This window comes from Phytophthora sojae (assembly GCF_000149755.1).
Source record: "Phytophthora sojae unplaced genomic scaffold PHYSOscaffold_13, whole genome shotgun sequence".
NCBI classification, from domain to species: Eukaryota; Oomycota; class Peronosporomycetes; order Peronosporales; family Peronosporaceae; genus Phytophthora; species Phytophthora sojae.
Genome location: NW_009258127.1, coordinates 978,239 through 994,103, shown reverse-complemented (window position 1 = coordinate 994,103; position 15,865 = coordinate 978,239). Strand labels below are relative to the sequence as shown.

Genomic DNA, 15,865 nt, shown 5'->3' with positions numbered 1-15,865 from the left:
TTCTTACTTCATTTCACTATAGAATACAATGCAGTAGTATATATGGCGCAACACGCTGCATCACACTGCTGATGACGTCCTCGCTCAGAGCGAGGCAGTTGGGCGGGTGGAGAGTGGTGGTCTGCATGGGCTTACGGGCTTGGGGTCAGATTGAATTAACGGGGCGCAAATTGCGGTTTGAAGGCGTTGCGGAGCGGAAACTTTGGCTGGTGTTTTAGATCACTCAATGATTAGTCGGATGTTGCGTACGTATCGGTCTGTACGAATTGCCAAGTGAAGTATTTGTCATACGGTAGTAGTAATCGCGTATCCCACACACTTGACTACTTTTAAGTACACGTATTCGGTCTGCCTTGCAGGCCAGCAAGCCAACACCGTGCAAGTTCCTTGCATTGCAATACCCTACTACTGTAGAGGATCGCAATGAAGGCGGACTCTACCGTTTTGATTCACTCGCAAAAAAAGTCGGGAAGCCACTACTGTAGAACTGCCAGTCACAACCACGTTGAACCTGAACGAGCAGTACGAGCAGTACGAGCAGTACCATAAGCTTTAGTCGCCACGTGGTGACTGTACTTAGTACTTCGAAGTATCACTGCGAGTGGAATCGGGCTCAAGCTCAGTTCAGATACAAGTGCATACACTTCGACGTAATTGACATCCACCGACTATTTATTTCTTCTTGACTGCTACAGCAGGGATCTCAGCACATGAAGAGTGGGTACTTTGCGCCAACCTTGCGGATGTTGCGATGCAGAGCCTTCCGCAGTGGAATTAGATAGAACTCGAGAGGTGGGTGACTCGAGCTTGAGGTGGAGCCGCCAGTGGCCAGCCCCGTAATGCTGAAGCCGGCAGGAGAGGAGCCCGAAGAAATGGGCGACGTGGTCGCAGACGTCGCAGGAGTGGGGGCACGCGACCCGATCCTCGGAGGGTGGTCCGACAGGTAGAACCAGCAGCTGAAGAGGATCGAGCGAATGTCGGCTGGCGTCGTCAGTGGCAGCAGCTCTGCGGCCTTGCCCAAAGGCGTCGGCAGCCAATTGGTCGAGCGCAACAGGCGCATCAACTCGCACGTGATCGCGAGTTGGTTCTGGTTGCGCATGTAGGGCGGCACGTCGATGTTCTCCATGCTCAGCTCCCCCTTCACGCTGTTCCAGTGACCCAGCAAGACGATAAGTGCCGACTTGAACACTGGCACAAGGCGTAGCAACTGCAAGGAGCCCAGTGCTGTCGACGTTGAGATGACCGTGCGCAGCAGCGGCAGGAACGCAGGAAAGTGGTTCAGCCACTGCTCCACACGCAAATCCACGTCAAAACTCGAGCGATTCGGCAGCATATCCTTGTAAATGTCGTCACTTGGGATGCCACAGCACGGGATCACACGCTCCAGCAGCATATCCACCACTATCTTCAGTCGCCGCTCTAGCTGCTCGTCCTCCTCAGCGTTGGGCATAGTATTGGCGTTATCCTGATCATCCACCAGCAAACTGGCCGCTGTTCCTGTGGACGCTAGAAGCTGGGAGAAGATTTCGGTCGCGTACACACTGCAGACGCGCGCCGCGTGCATTTCACGCTCCCATGACGAGTCGAGCGTCTTGCGGTAGACGAGCTTCGCCTCGGGAACCTTGGTAATCACTTGTGATGACTGCAAGTTCGTACACTTCGAACTGATGGTACGCTCACTGCGAATCACCTGTCGCTCGTCCAGTAGATCGTCGTCATTATCCATGTCGGCAAAGTTTACTCCATTCGGGAAATGTGTCGGGATGCTCGTTGCAGACGTCGTGCTCAGCAGAGCATCCAGCCACACGGATGCGAACATGCTGTAGACAGACGACGGGTAGTGCGCAACGCCTCCGTCGAGCGCCAATACTCGGAACAAGATCATCTTTAGAGACTGCAGGCGGCTCTGTAAATCACTGTCAGTCGGAACACTCAGCACTCTTGAGATTTTGTCGCCTTGCAGCACGAGCTCGGCGCGATATTGCCGCAGCAGCGAGAAATATACGCCTGACAGCTTGCGCACGCAGCGATATTGCCAGTTCGGGTCCTCCAGAGACAAGAATGGCGTCCTTGCCAATAGGTGAAGCGCGCGTGAAGCAACCACCCCATCTTTGGAGCGCACCAAGTCAAGAAAGCACTCCCAAAACTCGACTCCCCGCACTCCTTTCCACAACGCAAATGAATCCAGACTGCCGCTCCAACTCTTTGCGCGAGCTAGCTGCTGCATACAGGAAGCAGCTTGCTCTGTGGACAGCGTAACCGGCAGCTCGTAGGCGGCACTAATCAACTCCTCGATGTCGTTCAGACTTAGCAGTGTCTGGATAAGGCCGAGAATGCACCGCCGCGCTTGTGGGGCAGCCGCTTGGCACTCATGGATGATGCCGCGCACAAAGGCAACATACTCAGGGGACGCCGGCGTCAACAACGACGTCAGCAGCTCGCACAGTGCGCGATCGGCCGGCTGGACGTCTGTGAGTGGGAGCGCGAGAGGCACCTCGTTGAGCTCAGCCAGCATCAACTCTGCCTTGATCAGCTGCTCCGTCACCTCCTTGCGCGAAATCGCCTTCGCCAGCAGACACAGCCACTGCTTCCACTCATCGAAACGCTGGCAAGCGGCCTCGTCCGAGACCTTTTCGTCGTTGCCTGATTGCATGTCAACGTCCGCCGTCGTTCCTTGAGCTGGGACCATCGTTTGCAGCAACCGAAGGGTATTCTGGCAGATATACGGGAGGAAGCGGTAGATTCCCTTGGCGAACGCACATGAAGACTCAGATCCGGCAAATTCCAGGACCTTCTTCTGGAAAGAGACCACGGAAGCTCCAACCTGTGTCGGCAACTCCGACGCCCTTAGATTTTGCAGCAGCAGCAGCAACTGGAAGCCAGAGTTGGGCAGCTCCGCGCTTCGCTCCCGGAGAAACTTCAGAAGCTGCGCCTCCAAGCTCGCCAAGTTAACACCGACGCTCCCATTACTGCTGCCACTCTGCGTTGTGAACTTGGCCGCTAGAGACGTGACCAGCTCCTGCGTTACGATCCACTGCAGGTTGTCATCACACGAGCTCACCAGCACCGCCGAGCCGCTCGCCAGAGCCACAAGTCGATACACCACGTCCAATGCACAGAGTCCTGCTCCAACCGAAACTTTGTCGTTTGCCACGCACTCGTCCAGCACGTCCCGCAGAATGTCCACCATCTGAGCTGGGTTTTTGGTGGCCAGGAGCTCCAACACGGGCAGAAATTCGGCCACCTCCTCCTTATCCTCCTGGCAGCGCGCGATGGCCGCGCGGAACAGAAACTCCTGGACGCAGTACGAGTTCATGTGCGAGACCGACAGCAGCAGCCACATCCAGTGCGCGGGCGTCGGGTGCGCCAGAGTCCAGTCCAGCACCAGCGTCAGCAGCTCGGAGGCCGTCGTCTCGTCCGCCGCGAGCACGGCGCGCCGCACGACGGCCGCCAATTGGCCGTAGATGGGCTTGGCCGGCAGCTTGTCCGCGGTCTTGTCGAAATCCACGCTCTGCTTGTCCTGCGTCAGCACCACCCAGCTCTGCACGGCGTCCTTGGCGTCCGCGGCCTCACAGAGCCCCAGACTCAGCTGCACCACGTCAAGCAGCAGGTCCGGGCGCGCGAACTGCGTGCTGACGGCGCGCTGCAGCTGGTCCAGCGCGCGGTGCAGCTCCAGCTCGGCCTCAGCCGGTGCATTATTGACAGCGGCCTTGGCGCGGCGGCTCTGCTTGCCCTTCTTGGCGCGCTTGGCGGCGGGGGCCGCCTCCGTCCTCACGCGCTGCAGGGCCGACTGCAGCTGCGTCTGCAGCGCGCGCAGCTCGGGCCGCCGCAGCGCCGGCATTTTCGACACGGGCGCCTCCATTTCGACATCTTGGTCGTCGTTTTGGACAGCGTCGGACTCCTGACTCGCACTAAGTACGACGTCATTTTCGACGATTCCCACACTGCCCTCCTCTTCTCCGTCGTCTTCTTCTTGTTCGTCCTTGAGCGGCGAGTTCATGAGGCTCGAGAGTCCGGAGCGAGAGGGGGCGGCGGCAGCTGCGTCCAGGCGGATTGCGTCATCCTCTCGAGGCGTGCTCACGTCCGTCGACAGCAGAGAGGACATGGGCACGGCGTGCGAGAGGCTCGGGGACGCCGCGGGCGCCTCGTCGTCCGGAGCCGCGTTCAGCTGGATCTCCATTATTGCGTGTGAGCCTTTTTTGTATGGGATAAAAATATGGTGTGACGTACATGAAATAATGTTCCAACATCATCAGTGAAAAAAAAAGATTTCTGCTAGCAGGTTGAAGCCACGATGCGCGCAGGCCAAAGTAACAAGAAGGAGGAGGAAGAAGAAGAGGGCGGGTCCATTGTCCCCAAGACTTTCTACGGCCAACGAACGGGCTCCAGCATCTCATGGATTGATTTCGACGACGATAGCGACGATGACCTCGACGATGACGACGTGGAGAGCGGGCGTGCTGCGGACGCGGACTCTGAGGGGCTGTGCCGTGTGATGCCGCCGTCTTCTCTTCGCAATAAAGCGAGACTGGAGTCCGGAGTGGCAGCACGGCGCATACTTCACTTGCCCGCTTTTAGCGAGACTCGACACCCGTGCTTCCTTTGCAGCCGAAAAGCGCGACTTGCTGGTGGCCAGACGAAGCAAACCAGGAAAATGTGCGATGTCTGTTGGCTGCACCTCTGCCTCAACGGCAAGAGGAACTGCTTCGCTGAATTCCACAGCTAACGAGGGTTTATTGCTAGCATCGTGGTCGTTGTAGTCCTGGCGAGGTGTCTTCCAACTTTCCTCCTCGAAACATGTACATCAGGCTTTTCAACTGATGCGGCCGGTACCTCGTTTAAGTGTACTTGCAGTGTTTCATGTACAGGACATTGTGTCGTTCCGCTCCAGTTGGAAAATGCATCGATCCCGCCTCGTCGATAGCATCGTGGTCGTGATGACCAGGACCCTGGCCAGACTATCCTAAATGGTTAACATGATCAATGCCACCTTGCTGCTTACGGTCGAACACCGAGGAGAGGACACGGTGTCCAGGTGATCATATACCGATCTCAGCTCACCTTGAGCGAACTTACATTTTTGTCGGAAGGATTCTGCTGCAGTGCACGCACAGATCTTTTGGGATGGTAACCGCCAAAAGCTTAGCACGTCGCTGCAGTATCCACGGGAAGCGCGTTTATAAGCTACTGGACCCCCCCCCCTTGTCGGTTAGTCCAGCTTGGCCGAACCCTGACGCCGATGGTGGTCATATATTTCGTGTATGAAACCCATGCAGCCAGGGTAGCGATCTCGGTGAGCGATCTGGTTACAACACGCACCGCACGGCAGTCCTCTACTGCAAGTCGAAGCCTGCAGCTCCAGTGCTTTGTATTTCGCCACGCAGCGTCATGCTGGACAAGGTGTCGCTGCTGTAGCGCGGTCGTGTCAATTCGAAGTGGGCGAAAAGGACGAGAGGGCAACACAGAACGAGATTCGGACAGCGTTTTGCGCCAGCAACACGACGAGTTGCCAGCGGCTGGCGGCGCCGATCCCTACACAACTGGCGTGTTCCCTCCCTGGGACTCTCTCTGCAGTCTCAACATGCAGAGGTCGTCTCTACGCGAAAGTTACAATGCTACAGCACAAAGGGAACAATGCAAAATAATAACCTTCCCAAATCAATTTAGTTTTCATGTGTATACCAAGAACCAAAGTAATTAGCTACCATAGTAACTATTTACCTTACAGTACCCATGTATTTCTTTACACAACTTTTACCTGAGATATCTATGCATAAAGTTTTCATGAATTGTAGGACAAACTTCTGTACTACCTCCAGCTGGGATTAATCAATCTCACAAACAGCAAAAACAGCAACAGTTTGCAGTGGTCAACCCGGTCATGCACGAGTGCAAGCAAACGAAATATCCAGCCTCCCACACACGAAATCGTCACTTGCAGCTGCGTCGTCCAAATGCCGGTAGAGCCCCAAATCCTGACACCAGCTCATAAGAGCGCATGAGCTGAGCTCGCTCTCCCACCTGCTGACATCTGACCGCTCTTCATTCTCCATTTTGCTGCTCGCCGTCGACGAGAAGCGACCGGACTCCCCACTGACAAGCCCTGCACAGGTCGACTCAGTACTTACAGCCCCTCACCTCACCTCACTCCAACCTCATCAACAATGGCCTTCGGTTCCCGTGCCCGCGGCCTCTGCGCCGCCGCCGCACTCGCCACCGCTGTCGTCGTGTCCCCGGCCGATGCGTGGGTGCCCCCCATTATCACCAAGGGCAACAAGTTCTTCAACTCGGAGACCGGCATGGAGTTCCGCATCAAGGGTATGGCGTACTATCCGCGCCCCAACAGCGGCGAGATGGCCGACGTGAGCAACTACGACTGGGCCGCCGACGAGCACGAGGCCGTGTGGAAGCCCCACCTCGAGGTCATGAAGGACCTCGGCGTCAACACCATCCGACTGTACTCGGTGGACCCCAGCAAGTCCCATGACAAGTTCATGTGCGCGTGCTCCGATGCGGGCATCTACGTGCTCGTGGGCATGACCGCTCCGTGAGTACATAGACTTTAGGTGCTGCTGTAGTTTCTTGAAATTTACTAACAGTGTTCTGCTGGCAGGTGCGAGAACTGCTCGGTGCTCGACTTCAAGCCGCCCAAGTGCTACCCGGACGACCTGTTCACGCGCGCGCAGATGGTCTACAACGCCTTCGCGGTGTACGACAACACGCTCGGTTTCAGTGTCGGTAACGAGAACAACCTCCAGGTGAAGAACGGTGCCGCTGGCACGACCACGGCTCCGTGTGTCAAGGCCTTCCTGCGTGACACGCGCAGTTACGCTGCGAGCTGCTCGGGCTCCGTGCGTCAGGTGCCGATCGGCCTGGACATTGCCGACATCCCTCCTCGTGAGCAGTGGATCTCGTACTACGACTGCCCCATTGACGATGACGAGAACACCCGTGCCGAATGGTACGATCTCCCCGCAAAGAGAGAGCTGGTTGCACTTAATAACCGTCTCTTGTGCTCCACAACAGGATGGGCTTCAACCCGTACGTCGAGTGCGACCCCGCCACGCACCTGGAGTACTCGCAGTCGACGGGTCTCAAGAAGCTCATGTCCGAGTACGCCGAGGTCGGCTACGCTCGCCCGCTCATGTTCGGCGAGTTCGGATGCAACAAGGGCAAGAACACTGTCGAGGGCTACGAGAACCAGCGCTCGTTCCTCGATGTAAGTGCCAAAGGACTGTGAAGATGTTGATAAGGATCGGTTGCTGACGAATTGGTGTGTGCAGGCCAAGTGGATGAACGAGGAGAAGGAGATGACGGTCGAGATCGTGGGCGGCAACGTCTTCGAGTTCACGACGGAGATCGCCAACCTGGTCGAGAGCAAGAGTGCGTCCTCTTCCGTTGATGCTGCTTCATTCAACTCTTTACTTACGATTAATCTGTGTTCGTAACCCTTCTTCAGCCCTGACCAAGACCGGCGACGCAGGCAAGTACGGCGTCGGCTACTTCATGCCGGAAGACTGCGACAACGAGCTCACCGAGTGCGTCTTCACGCCCTACCCGGAGTACGACAACCTGAAGAAGGCATACACGACCACGAAGAACTCCACGGTCGAGCACGACAGCTACACGCCGACGCGCACCGCTATCCTGGAGTGCTCGAAGAACATTTCGAGCGAGCTGCCGCCTACGCCCAAGGGTAAGCTATCTCCGCCTACTCGTGTGACCGCAGCTTTGGGCTTGAGAACTCACCCTATCAATCCTGTGCATTGTTTGCAGTCCCCATTCTGGAGTGCACCATCACGCAGCCCGTTTGCAACGGCATCAAGGGCAACAGCTACGAGCACCACTCCACGGGCACCGCCGTCGGTGAGAAGCGAACGCCCACGAACGAGGAGAGCAGCAGCGCGTCCATTACGGACGCCACCACTGGCAGCAGCGGCGCCAGTGCCACGGCGTCTGCCGCGGCGTTCGTTCTGTCGGTGGCCACGGTGGCGGCCACTGCCATGTCGCTCTTCTAGAGCGTCAATTAGATCGGTAATCACGTGCGAAGGCTCCTTGTAATGCGCTCCTATGGATGCCGCACTCTGTTCTCATGTAATGGTTAAAATGTACATGAATGTGATCGAAAACAATACGTATATGCTGCGTTCATGCTGACCAGAACTCCTCTTACTGGACGATGTCGCTCCAGCGTCCAAGAAGACCCTTGTACCCCTCTGCATCCCGCACGGACCCGTCGGCATTGAACAGTACGCACGCCATCTTGGGATTTCCTGCGTCACCGTCCACGCCTCGGCAGAAAACGACGCCATCTCCCGGTAACTTGACCATGATGCGGCGGTTGTCGAAGCCGAAGCCGTGTTCATTGCGGATGTTAAACTTGTAATCGCTGCCGTCCACGCCGCCGGAGAGGAACCGATTCGGGTGGTCGCCCACCGTGCGCCAGTAGACGTCCTCATACCAGCCCTTGCGGTATCCTTTGAGGAACACATCGTCGTTGTAGCCCTTGTCACGCACCCGTGCACCCGACTCGTTGATGACTGCGCCGTGGTGCGTCGACAGCTCCTGAAGCACCAGTTGCGCCGACGGGTAGTACCGAAGGATGACAAACTTCTTGTCGGCCGAAAGCGGTTGCGACAGAGCCTGGAAAATGACCGACAATGTAAGGGTTAGTTAGCTGTGCATCACCGTCAATAGATCAAACTGCGATGGCTTACCTCAACGTCGAGCATCACAGTCGTTCCGGCCGCAAGCACTTGACTCGGACCGGTGCACGGTGTGTACACGTCGAATAGGGCGAGGAAACTGGCCTCGCGAGCGCAGTCGGCGATGGAAGGGCCGCTCCAAGTTGACGTGGGGCCGTCTGAAGGCACTGCCAGCACTTTGTGGCCAAGCCGGCGCAGATTCTCGATGTCTGCGGCATTAAACTGCGTTTGGCGCACGTAGACCGCGCCCAACGCCGCGTAGAAGACGCTATTGGCGCGCAAAGTCAAACCGACCGTGGTCGCCGTGTTTGAACACACGACGAATCTCTTTTGGCCGATCACAAGCCGCTTCAAACCCGCGTTCTCCGGTGTGTCAGGAGGTGAAAGGTAGGCGACGGCAACGTGCGGTGGAACGAGCTCAGTTGGCGCTGTTGCAGCCAGGAAGACTCGGTAGCCGAGTCGATCCGCCGTGTCCAAAGTCGCTCCTCCCACCACTAGAACAGCATCACTGCCCACAAGGTACGAGTCGTCGTCGGTGCGGAGCACCAAGACGGACTTGGGGTCTGCGTTCGTGAGCTCGGCTTTGGCTTTGGACTCAACGAAAACACAGTCCGCTTCAAACAGCTTCATCCGCGGTGCGAGGCATGCCGACACAGTAGCCGACGACGCCCCGCGTTCATACACTGCTAGGTGGGCTCCAGTGTTTGTCCACTCAAGTCTCTGCACGCCTGCGTTCCCGCTCGACTCGATGAACATCGAGGTCGTTTCATCCGCCACCATCTTATCACCGTCAGAGGCAACGCACCGCACGAAGACCTGCAAGTTTACCAAGCCAAAGAGCGAGTCAGCATAGTAATGGAGCCTACAAACGCGACCAGCGTGTTCGCACCTCGTACTTGTCGAAAGGCTTCCACTGGCTTTGGTCGGCGCGTGGGTTAACCAGTGCGCGGTAGCAGCCTCGACCGGAAAACACCTTCTCTGTCTCCACCTCACGGAGGATAAACGCCGACGTCGCATTGACCTCTTCAAGCGTGAAAACCTGTCGGTATACCGCAGTCGGAGCGCTGGAAAAACGCCAGCCGCATCGCGCGACACACGACGCCAGGTTGGCGGACCGCACGCGTTTGGGCGGGATATCCACGCGGATGAACTTGTCGGCGCGCTTGAGTGGTTCTGGCTGGACGTCGCCGACTACTTCGTACACTGCTGCCTCGAAGTCGCTCGAGGTCACAGCGGTGTCAGACGCAAGCTGCTTCCTCGCCACACTGGCGATCACGTCTTGAACTCCACGCACAGACAGCAGTTCGTGACCAACAGAGGCAACAGAGTCCCAATCTACGCGCTGGACGCCGAGTTGCGGCACGCGCTCGCGACAGAGCTTGGGGAAGAGCAGTTTGAGGCCGGACGCGGACGGCAGCGGAATGTGGATGCGCTCCATGCGGCTCAAGGCTGCGGGGTCGACGTTGTCCACGAAGTTGGTCGTCAGGACCACGCGGACTCCGCACAACTTGGACGCGGGGTCGATGGTGTCGTCGAAGAGCGTGAGGAAGCACTGACGCAGCGTCGAGTGCCAGCTTTCGCTCGAGTCCTTTAGCTTCGGGCACAAGCTTTCAAACTCGTTGATGACCACGAGCGCTGGCAAGGGCTTGACCCGCGCAGCGCGCTCGAAGTACGCGCGGACCTGGGACTCGGTTCCACCGAGTCGGTGGCTCAGCACGTCGTGCGTCTTGATCTCCACGACCTCGCGCTGCAGTTCGGCGGCGATGCACGTCGCCAAAAAGCTCTTGCCCGTACCAGGCGGGCCCTCAAGCAGCAGCGGTTTGACGGGCACGTCGGGCGTTGTTTCACTCAGCCGAATGGCCTGCATGATGCGTTCGCGAGGCTCGTTCATCCCCACGATTTTATCCAGCTTGACGGCCCGTCCGACTTGCGCTCTGTCAGCCCCGGCAGTGTTGGTGTCGGCGTCCAGATCCACGCCGTTCTTGATGAAGAAGGTCTTGAGCGCCGAGGCCAGCGCCGGGTGCATGTGCTCGCAGCACTCGAGTGGCCGTCGGTCGTTAGCGTTGCGGCGCCGCATCTCGCGCGCGAACACGGGCGTGGGCAGGAACGCCATGATCATACTGAAGAAGTCCTGGTCACCCACGGCCGCTGCGTAGTGGAAGAGGTCGAGCTCCTGCTCGGCCGCCTGGTGCACCAGCGTCGTGAGCCTCACGCCGTCCTGCTCGCTCTTGGCGAGGACCACCATGTCCTGCACGCTCCCCACGAACGGCGGCAGCAGCTCCTCCGGCTCCGAGTCATCGGACGCTTCGGAGGAGGAGCGCCAGTCGGAGGCGGATCGTTGGGGTGCGGACGCCGTTGTGCCCATTCTGCTGATGATTCGGGAATGAGCAGTGAACCACTGCACCCAGGTGCACTGCCGGATGCCTTCCGCCCGCTGGACTTGAGTGCTGGACGGTCGGCAGAAACATTTCGACATTGGCGATGGGGGGCACAGGCTCCGCAATCGCGCAGTGCTTGGTGTCGGTCGCGCTCGTGGTGGCCGGCGCCGTCGTTGCAGCGTCATCGTTCGGGGCCGCGTCTGTCGTCGCCGGTGGCCTCATCTCGGCTGGCGTGAGTGGTGCGACAACGACCATCACCAACTGCGTGCAGGGCAAACCGGCATCATGGAAAGAGTGGGGCGAGAGTACCGCCATCGGCGCCGTCACCGGGTTGGTCGGCGGCGCGCTGTGCGCGGGTGTCGGCGGGCTCGCCCAGGGGGTCGCGCAGGGCGTCAAGATGGCTGCGTGGAAGGCGATCGCGACCAAGGGCGTCGGAATGGTGGCTGGCTCCACCCTTTCGTCCGTGACGTGCAACACCATCACTAACGTGTGGAATGACCGCAAGCCGTTTGAAGGTGTGGGCGTCGCTGCGGCTGTGGGCGCCGTCGGCGGTCTGTTTGCTTGCGCCGGCGCGGCAACTTTCGACTCGCTCAAGCGCAGCGCTGCGAGTTGGGTCGTAACGCGCCACGGCCTTGGCGTCGGCATCGACACGGCATCGTCGGTCGTGGGCGGCGTCACTGGTGCCTGGCTTACCGGAGCCGACATGAAGCAAGCCGCGCTAATGGGCCTCGCGACGGGGGCTGCTGTTGGTACGTTCACGACGGCGATGCGGTGCAGCTCCAAGAAGTACGTCAGACGCAGGCAGCGGATCGAGCGCGAACGGCGCGCAGTCGTCGAGGAAATCCGTCACGTGGACGGCGTCGACTTCGCGTTCGAGCAGGCCACCGAGCGCAATGATCCGCGCGGCCATCGCGACGTGGACCATGTCGATCGCCACCACAGCAAACTCAAGGGCCGGTTCAACGAGAAGGGCCAGGAAAATGTGACGGACTCGAGCCGCTTCTACGACTTGGAGACGGCCAACCAGGTGCGGGAGATGGCCCTCCCTGAAGCGGCCCACCGCATCAACGGCGTAATGCTGGACAAGTCCCCTCTTATCGATACCATCAACCAAGGTGAAGTGACGGCGTTGCAAGCTCGATGGAAGGCCTTGAAAACCCAAAATGCTCCTCTGAATGAGATCGCGGCCGCCAAACTCGACGCTCAGAATGTTCAGGCGGCGCTGTCTGTCAAGCAGCAACGCGCCAACGTGGTGGAGATGAATCGTCGACTCAACAAATTGCGCACATCAAGTAAAGCTACACCAGAGAAGATTCAGGCTGCGGAGCTCAAAGTCAGGACCGCACACAAGTCGTTCGATCAAGTCGTGGGGGTCTATCTGGGGCAGGTAGAAGTGAACGTCCCCACGTCCCGAGGCTGCGGATACGGCTACCGCAAGGACAACAAGGTCACGAGGGAGTTCAGCATCCGAGGCGCCACGAGCTTCTTCAGAGGCGCCGGCAGCTCGGACGGATCGATTGTCTGGAGGGAGGTCACCTCGTACCCGAATAGCGTCAAGCCAAGCTACGGTCAAAGTTGGTTTGCTGGCGACCGGATGAACCGCCGACAGGTCGCGCGAAACGTACTTACACAGCGGAACGCAGCGCAGCGTTCCAACCGTGAACAAGAGGAAGAACTCCTGGTGGGCGCCTAAGAGGTCGGCACGCCATTCGCGTGCGAGTGCTCCTTGTAACGTGCTCCTCTCTTTGCCGTATGATGTGCATGAAATGGTTGAAAAATTTGGTTGTGGCTCATACATGAAGTGCAGGTCGGTCACCATCGCCTGTCCTAACCGAGGGGTTTCCCCGAAAGGTGACGGTCGATACTGGGCAGGTATCCGTCATTTTGCATTTATCTTTGGCCCGCGCACGCATGGCGTTTACTTCCCGAGTCCGTGGCCTCTGTGCATCGGTTGCGCTATGCACCGCTGCCATTGTGTCGATCCAAGGTACTTCAGTCGACGCATGGATCGCGCCGATCGTCACCAAGGGCAACAAGTTCTTCGACTCCAACAGCGGCCTCGAGTTTAGACAGAAAGGGATGGCGTACTACCCACGACCCAACGGCGGAGAGTTGGCCGACGTCAGCAACTACGACTGGGCCGCCGACGAGCATGAATCGGTGTGGAAGCCCCACCTCGAAATCATGAAGGATCTTGGCGTGAACACGATTCGACTGTACTCGGTGGATCCGAGCGTATCACACGACAAGTTCATGTGCGCTTGTTCAGAGGCGGGGATCTATGTGCTCATCGGCATCACTGCTCCGTAAGTCTTCTTTTGCTTTGCTAGTACTTGTATTCTACTTGGCATTCCTGACTAAGTCTTTCGTGCTGCTATGGTAATCGATGATAGATGTGAGGACTGCTCCATTTTGGATTATGAGCCGCCCAAATGCTACCCTGATCACTTGTTCACGCGAGGGCAAATGGTCTACAACGCCTTCGCCGTTTACGACAACACCCTCGGATTCAGCGTTGGCAACGAAAACAACCTGCAGGTCAAGAACGGAGCTGACGGAACGACAACAGCGCCGTGTGTGAAGGCATTTCTTCGCGATATGCGAAGTTATGCGGCGAGTTGCTCGGGTGCCGTGCGTCAAGTGCCTATCGGGCTTGATATTGCTGACATTCCGCCTCGGTCGCAGTGGATTTCGTACTACGACTGTCCTGTGGACGACGATGAGAACACACGCGCGGAATGGTGAGTCTGAAAACTGTTTGATACCTGAGAATTACTGCGGATCGATAGCGTTTTACATTATCTTGTCGTGTGCATTTGCAGGATGGGGTTCAATCCCTACGTTGAGTGCGATCCAGCAACGCACACGGAGTATTCGCAGTCAACTGGGCTCAAGAAGCTCATGGCAGAGTACGCCGAGGTTGGGTACGCTCGTCCGTTGATGTTTGGCGAGTTCGGCTGCAACAAGGGCGAGAACACGATCGAAGGCTACGAAAATCAACGCGCATTCTACGATGTAAGTCACGCCGTCAAGCGCATTATTTGCTTTGAGGAATTCTAATATCTTCGTGCTGCAGGCAAAGTGGATGAATGAAGAGAAAGAGATGACGGACGAAATCGTGGGCGGCAACGTGTTCGAATTCTCCACTGAAGTCGCCAATCTGCTGGATAGCTCAGGTATAGCTATACTCCCTTGGTCAATTTGTTGCCTGGACTTCCGGACTGAGGCTTCGGCTTGTGTATTTGTGCAGCTTTGACCAAGACAGCCGACGCAGGGAAATACGGTGTCGGCTACTTCCAGCCGGACGACTGCGACAACAACAAAACCGAGTGCGTCTTCACGCCGTATCCGGAGTACGACAACCTCAAGAAGGCGTACACGACTACAGCAGCGTCGACGGTGGAGCACGATAACTACACGCCAGATCGCGACACGATTTTGAGCTGTCCGAAGAACATATCGACGGAACTGCCGTCGACCCCTAAAGGTAAGAAACCTGTCCGCTTAGTCGAGGAAGTTGGCAAAGTTATCTGACGTGCTGGTTTTGTATAAGCAGTGACGGTGTTGGAGTGCTCTGTGGCTCAGCCAGTGTGCAACGGGGAGAAGGCCAACTCGTACAAGCACGCCGACTCCACCACCGTGTTTGGCGACAAGAGAACGCCATCGAACGAAGAAACCACGGCTATCACAAGCTCGGGGAGTAGCCTATTCGATGCAGTTGCACTAACGGTCTCAGCATTGATCTTGGTCGCTCTATCCACGCTTTAAAGGACGCTTGGCCTGCGCTAGGCAATTCATGCCCATGGTGAACTTATATACAAACATTTTTTTGCTCACCAGCGAAGTTTCTTCCTGCTTGAATCGTCCAAGGCAATAACGAACACCCGACAAATCCATAGCTGCAAGTTGATATTTGCGTTCAGAGCTTTGGATACACAACGCTGTCGACTGCCTCATATCGTATGATACGATTCGTATCCATTACCACCTCATAGCTTTAGTTTTTGGTGAGGTACGTTACAGTCGTTTAGTCTTGCTCACAACTCAGCCAATTCCGTCCAGCAGAATCCTACACATCTTCTGCCAGCTTGCTAGCTACTTGTGGTGGCTAGCACATGCGCGCCTACAGGTATGGGCCGGTCCGTGGCGTCCGCGTCCATTACGACTTCATGCGTGAACCCGAACGAATCTAGTACGTACGCTTACAACCCGATGGTAGCTGCTTCTACACCAGTTCAGCAGGGCTTTCACGCTCTACATACTACCCAGATGACGACACCAAATTCAGGACGATACAGCGAGATCTCGCTATATTGTGCTTCCGCCACAAGGAAGCATGAGTGCGTCCGTGGGGAGTTCATTCTTTCTTTCGCCTCCCCGATAAGAAGCCTCATGGATGAGCGCTGGGCGCAGCTCGAAGGCGCCATTGCCGACGGATCAGCTGGAAGAGCTAATCGTGGATATACGACGGAACCAGCCTGATGAGACCTCGTACTCCGTGGAGCAGAGAGACCGACTGCTCAAGGCTGCGACCGCCACTTTGGATCTAGACGTCGTTGAGCTGCTGCACGAGTTCAATGTCAGCAAGTTTGCGCCGCACTTGGTGGAAAATCACGTCTGCGATCTGAATGGGCTGGCACAGGCACTGGAAGCAGAACAAGCCCTGCCGAAGCTCCCGCCAGCTGCGCGAGCGTCGCTAATGTTGACGTTGGGAACTCGCGCCAAAATCTTGGCCAAGACCTCGGTTCCCAGCGCCAGCGCTTGGTTTCGCGCCTTCTGCAG

General features: G+C 57.4%; 5 protein-coding genes across 5 annotated transcripts; 4 read left to right on the top strand and 1 right to left on the bottom strand.

The window, feature by feature from the left end:
- Positions 1–703: 703 nt before the first annotated feature.
- PHYSODRAFT_307012 (hypothetical protein) lies at positions 704–4,180 on the bottom strand (the record flags this gene model as incomplete). Its single annotated transcript, XM_009539404.1, has 1 exon — positions 704–4,180. One exon carries the CDS (start codon positions 4,178–4,180, stop codon positions 704–706), a length of 3,477 nt encoding a protein of 1,158 aa, XP_009537699.1.
- A 114-nt stretch (positions 4,181–4,294) lies between these two features.
- PHYSODRAFT_341101 (hypothetical protein) lies at positions 4,295–4,726 on the top strand (the record flags this gene model as incomplete). Its single annotated transcript, XM_009539403.1, has 1 exon — positions 4,295–4,726. One exon carries the CDS (start codon positions 4,295–4,297, stop codon positions 4,724–4,726), a length of 432 nt encoding a protein of 143 aa, XP_009537698.1.
- A 1,438-nt stretch (positions 4,727–6,164) lies between these two features.
- PHYSODRAFT_529965 (hypothetical protein) lies at positions 6,165–8,018 on the top strand (the record flags this gene model as incomplete). The annotated part of the gene is made up of 6 exons (XM_009539402.1): positions 6,165–6,547; positions 6,614–6,961; positions 7,027–7,219; positions 7,284–7,383; positions 7,460–7,696; positions 7,777–8,018. 6 exons carry the CDS (start codon positions 6,165–6,167, stop codon positions 8,016–8,018), a joined length of 1,503 nt encoding a protein of 500 aa, XP_009537697.1.
- Positions 8,019–11,186: 3,168 nt separating this feature from the next.
- On the top strand, positions 11,187–12,776 carry PHYSODRAFT_341098 (hypothetical protein; the record flags this gene model as incomplete). Its single annotated transcript, XM_009539401.1, has 1 exon — positions 11,187–12,776. One exon carries the CDS (start codon positions 11,187–11,189, stop codon positions 12,774–12,776), a length of 1,590 nt encoding a protein of 529 aa, XP_009537696.1.
- A 218-nt stretch (positions 12,777–12,994) lies between these two features.
- Positions 12,995–14,851, top strand: PHYSODRAFT_529732 (hypothetical protein; the record flags this gene model as incomplete). Its single annotated transcript, XM_009539400.1, has 6 exons — positions 12,995–13,389; positions 13,477–13,824; positions 13,906–14,098; positions 14,160–14,259; positions 14,334–14,570; positions 14,637–14,851. 6 exons carry the CDS (start codon positions 12,995–12,997, stop codon positions 14,849–14,851), a joined length of 1,488 nt encoding a protein of 495 aa, XP_009537695.1.
- Between the last annotated feature and the right edge of the window lie 1,014 nt (positions 14,852–15,865).